A 9,240-nucleotide genomic window follows, 5' to 3' on the forward strand; every position below is an offset into this window, starting at 1 on the left:
AATCCTTTCACTTTTTTGGCTAACTGTCCGTGGGGGAGGCACACGTCCCCGAGACCCTTCAGATCTAACTGCTGTCTAATATTAACTGCAGCACAAACAGAACAGCAGTAAACAAAGAAGGCAGGGTCAACACACTCCCAGGTCTGGAGGACAAACATGGGCAGGTACAATAAATAGTTACAGATAAAGAATATGGATCTGAACCTGTTTTAAACCTCACAACTTGCATTAAAACTCCTATATCCTACAAAACAAGAAGTGCTGAACGCTGTTCACTCTGCTCACGAGGGAGAAGGTCACCATCGTTCCTCTCCGGTCTGTGAAGTCCAGCTGTTTGGACCCCAGTTCCAACCCCGTCCTTCCTGGGTGTCCCTACTTTCCCTTTTGTCTACCCCCTCAGGGACACTTTGGCCCTCCTCCAGCACTTTATCAGCCTCTGACGAAGAGCCTCAGCTGCACTCTTCCTCTCTGACATGACTTTTTTTTAATAGGCTGGAATATCAGCTGGGACGGCTACGAGACCTGAACCCATCGTGGGGATTGAGGAATGTCTCCTCACTTCCCAGATCCTTCATGATCTGTGTGAATCCTCCTCTGTGCAACTGTGTTTATGTCTTTGTGTGTGTGTGAGAAGATAGATCCTGCGTTATTAACTGGAGAGAAGACTTGCTGTCCAGATGAGAGAGTGGACGGAGCCTGACATGAGCTTTACAGCAGGGGGGTTCCTCTCCCCCTCGGAGGGTTACTGCTACACAGAGCAGCTCCAGTACTACGGTGAGTCCACCATCACAGGATTCAGGATTGCTTTGCTTATTTCTTCCACTCTCTTTGCTCGGTTTTGTGTTTTTAGACCCTGAAGTGTTCATGTCTTGATATGAACGTTTGAAGACGAGGCAGATGTTCTTGTGGTGCAATTATAGATTTCTCCCGTTTTTTTCCTCTTTATCGCTTCTCGTAGATATTAATTTATTTAATCTGTGTCATCATTGTGTCATAGCTTATTTCACAGTTGTTAAAGTTGTAATTTAACTTTCTAAAGTCCAACATAAACAGTTTGTCAGTGTCCGTCTCTGCAGATTATCCTGAAAACACTCTGCAGTTTGTATAAAAAATACTCCTTCATGAAATCTTATTTTTGGTTGATTGCTCTCTCATCTTTACTGTGAATTAAAAACCTAAAGGCTTTCTCAGATGTGATAGTACGACATGGTCAAAGTACTTTTTAATAACTCTTGAACTCTTAAATACCAATGTCCTAAACCAACCGAAGCTCATATCGACACAGATCTACTGTTTAATCATATAATCTCTAGCGCGAGATTGACAGATGGATTGGTGTAGTGATTGCTGTATTGTGGACTCTGTTCCGGTCCGTTGTAGTGAAGAGAAAACTGAGCTGTAAGGTGAAGCTCTCTGTTTACTGGTTGGTCTACATTCCTACTCTCACCTACGGCCATGAACAAAGAATGAGATTGTGGATACAGGAGGTTGAAAACTGTTTCCTCCACAGGGTAGCTGGACTCTCCTTTAGAGATAAGGTGAGACGTCCAGTTATCCAGGAGAGACTCAGCTCCTCCACATAAAGAGGAGCCAGATGAGGTGGTTCAGTCATCTGGGCGCCTCCCTAGGGAGGTGCTTCGTGCATATCTGACTGGGAGGAGACCCCGGGGAAGACCCAGGACATGCTGGAGAGACAATGTCTCTCAGTTGGCCTGGGAACACCTTCCTCCTAGAAGAGCTGGAAGAGGAGGCTGTGGAAAGAGATGCCTGGACCTCTCTGCTCAAGCTGCTGCACCCACTACTTGACTTTGGATCAAGTGGAGGATGGATGGATGGATGGATGGATATGATCTGTTGCAGACTGTTTATTGCTGTAAATTTGATGAAGTCTGAACTGATAACAACCTCTGCCAAAATTCAAATGCAGAACAAAAATGTTTTGGGTCTTTTTCCAAAATATCTAATGAACCAGACGAAATTTCACAGAACCTCTCAGAAAGTGACAGATGTAGATCTACAACTGATTACTTTTAGGAGTCAACACTATTCAAGATGGCTGCCACAGACAACTCAACTTTAAAAAAAATATAAACGACAGTAAATGAAATTTGGTGTAGTAGTAGCTGAGACTGACCCTGAATACATAAACTGAGGGCTAACAGATTTCACAAGATCTTTGTTTAAAACTGGTGCAAACGTTCTTTTAGCAAAATAATCTAACGAGCCACTAAATGGATTTTATTAAAACGTTCACAAAGTAATCATTGGATGAACGTCTATGTCTGATCAGTGTTTTGAAGATCAGTCCAATTCAAGATGGCTGCTGCATCTGATGGATTCAAGGTTATTTATTTGTCATTCCACCACATGTAGTACATGTGGTGGAATGACATTATGTACACAGGGTCCCAGTTACAGTTTTCAGGTCTCTCTTGTAAATGAGTCCTCGAGGCTCAATGGGATTTATCTGTCTAAATAAAGGATGAATGAAAGTTACATCCAACAAAAGTATTAAAATGTAAAAGAAAAACAGTAATAAGATCTAAGCTATGAACTAGAAAAACGTTAACTAAAAATACACTAAGCACTAATGGTATAAAAACAATACGTTAAATAGCGGCCCGAACATGAGTCTGTGTGAGCAGATGAGCACGCATGAACACAGCAGCATGAAACAGATCAGCAGCAGCATGAAACAGATCAGCAGCAACATGATGTGATTTTTCACAGTGATTATTCTGGTTAGAGATTCATGAGTCTAACAGCCTCAGGGTAGAAGCTGTTCCTCAGTCTAGTGGTTCTACACTTAATGCTCCTCAACCTCCTTCCTGAGGGGAGCGGGGCAAAAAGTGTGTGTGCTGGATGAGTGAGGTCCTTCATGATGCGGGTGGTCCTCTTCCTGCATCTGGAGGTGTAGATGTCTGTGATGGTGGGGAGGCTGACTCCAACAGACTTATATTAGGACCTATCTTAGCTATATTGCAGTGAAATGTACAGACGTGAGTTCAAACTTGTGGTACACACGCACTCTGAGTGTGGCATTTTGGGATTGCACTTAACATTCTTTTCTTTCACGGTTTGATAAAAACTCTACAACTCCGTCATTTCTCAGCATGAGATGATTTTAGTCTAAAACTCTAAAAGCCTGAAAGACAACCGATGGTTCCTTTAAAGATTGCTAACTGACTTCAATCCTGACAATTCTTCCACCATCCCTCTTACAAATAGAAGGTTTAGATTCATATTATGTACCTGAGTTTAATCAGAACATGTGGGTCGGTTCTACGTTCCGTTTCGTTACGAGACACAGATCTACTGTTAGAATGCAGAACTCAGTGACACAACAAAATAAAAGAAACCGTGAGGAGGTTCAGCTGGCTGAGGAGCTATTTATACTGACACATATCAGCAAGTTCTCCCAGTTGTTGGAGGTGGGGCAGGGGGGGGAGCCACTGGGGGTTGTTAGCGGGTGTCATTCTGCTCCCTGGCATGCGTGGGATGGAAGGGAGGCTGAGGAGTGTTTAGACAGCGCACAAATGGTTTACAAACAGTACGAACTGCAGCTATGTCACACGCCAAAAAACAAGGACCCCCCCCCCCCCCCTCGCTCTAACCCTCCATCATCATCTGGTAGAGACAGAAAACATCTGGATACAAAGAGGAAGCAGCAAGAGACAGGTCTGAAGCTAAATATGAAGTTTTCATACATGTTTAGGCTAACGAGATGCAAGTTGTGTTGCACTGCATCAAATCAAGACTTTTCATTTTGTTGCATATTTAGCTTCAGATCAAATTCTAAGATTCAGAAGAGATTTAGATAAAAAAAAAAAAAAAGTTGTTTTAATGAACAAAGTTCTGGACGTTTGACCAAAAAGTAAAGTCAGCTTTTGAAAAACCTGAAATGATAAAAAGAAGGCCACATAAAGAAAAACAGTCACTCTCACACCTAGTGACACTTTATTATTAGCACTGAACCTGAAATGCACGAGGAAACGGGCAACCCTGACACGCAGAGAGAAAACATGCAAACTCCACACAGGAAGACCACAGCTGGCTCTGAACCTGCAGCTGTCTTGCTGTGATGAGACAACTCATCACCTACAGTTACATCATTATATGTTATTTAAAATAAAATAAAAAAACACAGGTCTAAATCTGTCAAGGTATTTGTTTAAATATGCCTTTAATCTATTATCACGTCTTGGTTAGGTCAGATCCAGGAATGCTGACCAACATTACTTGGATACAAAAATGTTGAAGTTTTGACAAAGAAACAAAAATAAAAATCTGGCTGCAAAAAATACTAAACAACAAATGGAAAAACTGAGGAACGTTAGGTAAAATAAGATATGGCATGGAAACATGACGGAGACTAAATGGACTGGAGATGATAAGAAACTGAAGACGGGTGATAACAGGGAACAGGTGTAAGTGGGCGTGGCTTGACAGGAAAGACTGAATGAGGAAAAATATGATGGTTGTCAGTCTGGGGAGTTGAACCAGCACCCTTCTGATCACAGGCTTGCCTTCTCTAACCTCTGCATCACCACTCCCCCTACTAAAATAAACGTTAAAACTAAAGAAGAAAAATACAATCACAAAAAGAAACGACCAAAAACACAGATTCTGACATCAACTTAAATTGTGATCAGTTTATTTGGCACCCCTTCACAATAAAAGTCATCTCAAACTGTCCAGATGACTTGATTTAAACTTTTTGGATGATTGAACTTACAAACCTTTTGTCTCAGGGCACTGTACAAACACATTCACAGACATTACAAAAGGCCAATTAGTAAACGTTATCTATCTAAGGAAGCCAGCAGATTGCCTTGACCCTTCACTTCATCACAGTCGCTCATCCTGAGCATCACACTGGCAACAGTGGGAAGGAAAAACTCCTTTGAACAGGAAGGATCCAGAACCAGGCTCAGGATCTGCAGCCATCTGCTTCGACTGGATTCAGAGACAACAGGAACGAGACACAAACAAATGAATAAATTCTTGTTTGGGACCATTTATCTTCACATCCCTTCCATTTGAATTCAGTTTTCATCTTTAGCAGCGAGTCCTCAGAGTTAGGGTCCATAAGGCCCCAGTGTGGTTCTGTTTGACCCAGTCCAGCTGGACTTTCACAAGCTGCCAGTGACTACGTTTTCCCAGTGGAGACAACACAGAAATGGTCCTTCAGAGACAAAAAGAAGAGGATCAAAAAGTCCATTAAGCTGCTTCCTGCTTCAGCCTGAACAAGTTCACGAAATTTCACCGTCAGTTTTTTTTTTTAATCTTCAGAGTCATAAAACCAGTGAATCCACACGAGTCACGTCAAGTCCCAGTCCTGTGACGCTCTTCGTCTTTGACCGGCGTCATCGAGTGTCCTCACATTTCAGTCAGTCTCTCTGGTGTTTCAGCTGAAGCCTAAATATGAGAAGGAAACATTTTTATTGTTTATCATGTTAGCCGAGAGGAGCCCGCAGTGGTGCGTGTGCACCTCCTCCACACCTCCTGCTGTGTTTTTCACTCCATTTCACATGAAGTTGTTTTTTCTTTGTAAATGTCAGGTAGGAGATGAAGAGTATGTTTGGTTTTAAAATGCAGTTAACAAGCCCTAACTCTCATGTTAAATTAATATCTTAAGCACATTGGTGGTGGTGGGGGTCCAATTTTCTGGGTGTCCTCCCCCACAGAAAATTTTGAGTTAAGAAGATGCCATTTCCTGTATTCTGGTGTACAGTATTTTAACAGGTTACCTACATAAATAAACACTTGATTCAACAACTATTTTAGAGTTAATGGCACGACAAGAAGTAACCTGACCAACAGCTCCCCTTGTGTGAATAAAGCACGCGCCACTTCTTTCACTCATCTTAGTCACAGTATCTGTGGTTTTTGTTTCAAACTGCTCTCTCTTGTAAATGAGTCCTCGTGACTCAGTGAGACTAACCTGTATAAATAAAGGTTGAATGAATGCACCAACTTTTTTCCAGATTTATGGAAACTTTAACTAAGACTAAAACCGCACTGGTGAGGAGTTGCAGCATAAACACTGTGGTGTCATTCTGAATCATTTTTAATATTTTAACATCAATCAGTTATTTTGTCTCATGTTTTCTCTTTCAGACATGTTGGCTGAGCCTCTGGGTTATCCCCTCCCGGACCCAGACCTCCAACTGCTCCCTCACAGCCAGCAGCAGTACCTCCCTGCTAACCTGCCCTTCTCCCTCTATGGCTCCTCATCTTCCTCCACCCCCTCACCTTCCTCCTCTGCCTCATCCTCGCAGCTCTGCCACGCTCCCTGCCAGTACAACCCTCACTGCCTGGATGCCCCCTGTGATCCCAGTCCGGACCTGTTCTCTGGGGCTTTGGCTCATGGATTTGGGACGGTGGCTCTTGGCCGGAGGTCCCGGGTGGGGTCAGGAGGGAGGAGCAGAGGCCCGGACGAGCTGTGTGTGGTGTGTGGAGACAAAGCATCAGGGTACCACTACAACGCTCTCACCTGTGAGGGATGTAAAGGTGTTTGATTTAAAACAACACTTCCTGTTTATCATTTCCTCTCTGTGTTTATAGACTCCCACTGCTTCAGCTGACTTTCAGCTCTTTCAGTCATTCAGGTATCAAAATGTTCAGCTCATTCAGAACATCACAGCTTTAATATTTGTTTTATAACTTCAAGAATAAAAAAAACAACATAAGTTATCTTTTATTTGAACTTAAATTAATAGAAAACTTTTCATATCTGCAAGAAATTTGAGGGTTTATGATCATCTTCAGTGTACTTGCTTCATTTGAGCTTTCAGCTACTGTGTAAATGGTTTTAGCTTAAATTTCCTATTCTGTTAGTTTCAGGCTGTAGCTACTATTTTGTTTTCTTAAATATTTAGCTACTGTTTTACTATTTTGAGCTTTTAGCCTTTCTTGGTGGGGTGCTTGTTTTTGTTTTTGGTTACTGTTTTGATGGTTTTAGCATTTAGCTACTGTTTTGCTAACTAGCACATGTCTGTCAATTTTAGCCTTTATTTTTGGTTTTAGTTATTTTAGTCTTTAGCTTTTGTTTTAGTAAAATTTACTTTTAGGTACTGTTTAGCATTTTTTTTTCTTCTTATGTTCAGTTTTTACTTTAGCTTTGTTCTGCTGGTTTCTGTCTTCAGCTACTGTTTTGCCAGATTACAAGTTTTGGTTACAGATTTAATAATTTTAGCTTTTTAACTACTGTTCTGCTGGTTTCTGCCTTCAGATACTGGTTTGCTAAACTTAGCATTTAGCTACTATTTTACATTTTTACCAACTGACTACTGTTTTGACAAATTATAAGTTTTAGTTACAGATTTGATCATTTTAGCTTTTAGCTACTGTTCTGCTGGTTTCAGCCTTCAGCTACTGTTTTGCTAAAGTTAGCATTTAGTTAGTTTTTTTTTTTAATATTTTTATCAATTAGCTACTGTTTTGCTGGATTATAAGTGTTAGTTACAGCTTTGATAAGTTTAGCTTTTAGCTACTGTGTGGCAGGTTGTAGCTTTTAGTTATTCTTCTGTTGGTTTTAACTTTAAGCAACTGTTTTGTTTATTTTAGCTTTTATCTGCTCTTCTGCTTGATTGTGTTTTCAGCTACTGTTTTTTTTTGGTTTTAGCTTTTAGCTACTTTTTTGCCAACTTTAGTGAATGCTTTTTTTCTAGTTTATTGTAGCTTTTGAGTTTGGCTTTGCTAATTTTAGTCTTTAGCTGTTGTTTAGTAATTTGGACTTTTAGCTTTTCTAATTTGAGCTTTTAGCTAATGTTTAATATTTTTAGCATTCCAGTCATTCAGCCATCAGTGTTCTCACTGCACTTTCACAGAAATTGTAAACTGGTTTGCAGCAGCTGAAGGCGTTTGTGTTGGTCTTCCTGCAGGTTTCTTCAGGCGCAGCGTGACTAAGAAGGCCGTGTATCACTGCAAGAGCGGCGGCGGCTGTGAGATGGACATGTACATGAGGAGGAAGTGCCAGGACTGTCGGCTGAGGAAGTGCCGGGCTGTTGGAATGCTGGCTGAGTGTAAGAAAATCTGCTTCAGTTGGATTAAAATAAAGGTTTAACTCTATACAGCCAGAGGAAACAAGTGATGGTAATCATGAAGAAAATACTTGTTTAGTTTATTTAAATGGGACATGGGTTGTGCAGCATGTGCTTACAACTGAAAAGTGTCAGAACAAAAAATGTATCCACAGCAGATGAACAAATCCATGGATGGATGGTAAAAAAACCAACAATGACCTGAGTTTAAATCCTTTTTTCAGTCAGTCAAATTTTTTTTATTGCTAAATAATCTGTTTTGTGTGGACGCATTGATTCATACACAGAGTTTAGGAGACTTTTTATGCCTAATTGATTCATAAGTCATAGTTAAGACGCTCAAGAACAAAAAAAGTACATTTTCGTAAAATGATCAAATATATGACAATAATTTAAATACTGAAGTCCTAAGAAAAACTGAAAATCAGAAAGATTTAAGGATTGCAGGAAAATGTGTCTCCTTGGAAACAAAACATAAATAAATGACTGATTGTTGTGTTAAATGTGTATCCCCCACCCTCGCAGGCTTGCTAACAGAAGTTCAGTGTCAGTCCAAACGACTAAGAAAAGGAGGTAAAAGCAGAGGACAGGAGGAGGAGGAGAACACTGACAGTAGGAGGGTCAGCTCTACCAGCAGAACACCTGGACAGGTATCCCACACACATGAAATGGAAATCTTTTTTTTGTTGTTAAAATTATCAGAAAGCTGTGTTCAACTTATGTAGTATGGCCCTGTTTCATCAGTAAAGCATGGTGGTGGCAGTGTCATGGTATGACGTTAATGTGCTGGGTTCATATCCGAAACTTGTTTAATCCTGTGCTGTGATAACTCCAGGTTCTGTCCGCCGGTTTGACCCGGGAACAGAAATATCTCGTGGACAAGATGGTGGAGGCTCATCGGCAGTTCAGAGACGAAGACAGCAGCAGCGCTACGGTCGGTCACGGTTTAAAGTCAAACACATCAGCAGGCATCAGTGGTTGCGCTCACGTTGTCTCTTCTTTACACGTGGGCAGGTGTTCGACTGGCCGTGTGCACATGATGGGGAGGGTCTGTCTGATGTCGTACCCCACCACCAACAAAGGCTGCTGCAGTTTGCCAGAACAGTGCCAGGTATGAGATCTGTCATCTTCAGAATATATCAATGGGTCACTTAGCAGTATCTAACTATATATATATAGTTAGATACTGCTAAGT

At 41.2% G+C, this 9,240-nt stretch overlaps 1 protein-coding gene across 1 annotated transcript in view; it reads left to right on the forward strand.

The window, feature by feature from the left end:
- Nucleotides 1–677: 677 nt before the first annotated feature.
- nr1h5 (nuclear receptor subfamily 1, group H, member 5) overlaps nt 678–9,240 on the forward strand; it is a 13,924-nt gene continuing 5,361 nt past the window's right edge. The window contains exons 1-7 of the mRNA XM_037684533.1: nt 678–774; nt 6,121–6,475; nt 6,568–6,611; nt 7,887–8,027; nt 8,571–8,695; nt 8,881–8,979; nt 9,060–9,156. Of these exons, the coding sequence (XP_037540461.1) occupies nt 678–774; nt 6,121–6,475; nt 6,568–6,611; nt 7,887–8,027; nt 8,571–8,695; nt 8,881–8,979; nt 9,060–9,156 (958 nt within the window). The remainder of the gene's footprint in view (nt 775–6,120; nt 6,476–6,567; nt 6,612–7,886; nt 8,028–8,570; nt 8,696–8,880; nt 8,980–9,059; nt 9,157–9,240) is intronic.

The sequence above is a fragment of the Nematolebias whitei genome, chromosome 11 (genome assembly GCF_014905685.2).
Source record: "Nematolebias whitei isolate Nwh7 chromosome 11, NemWhi1, whole genome shotgun sequence".
NCBI classification, from domain to species: Eukaryota; Metazoa; Chordata; class Actinopteri; order Cyprinodontiformes; family Rivulidae; genus Nematolebias; species Nematolebias whitei.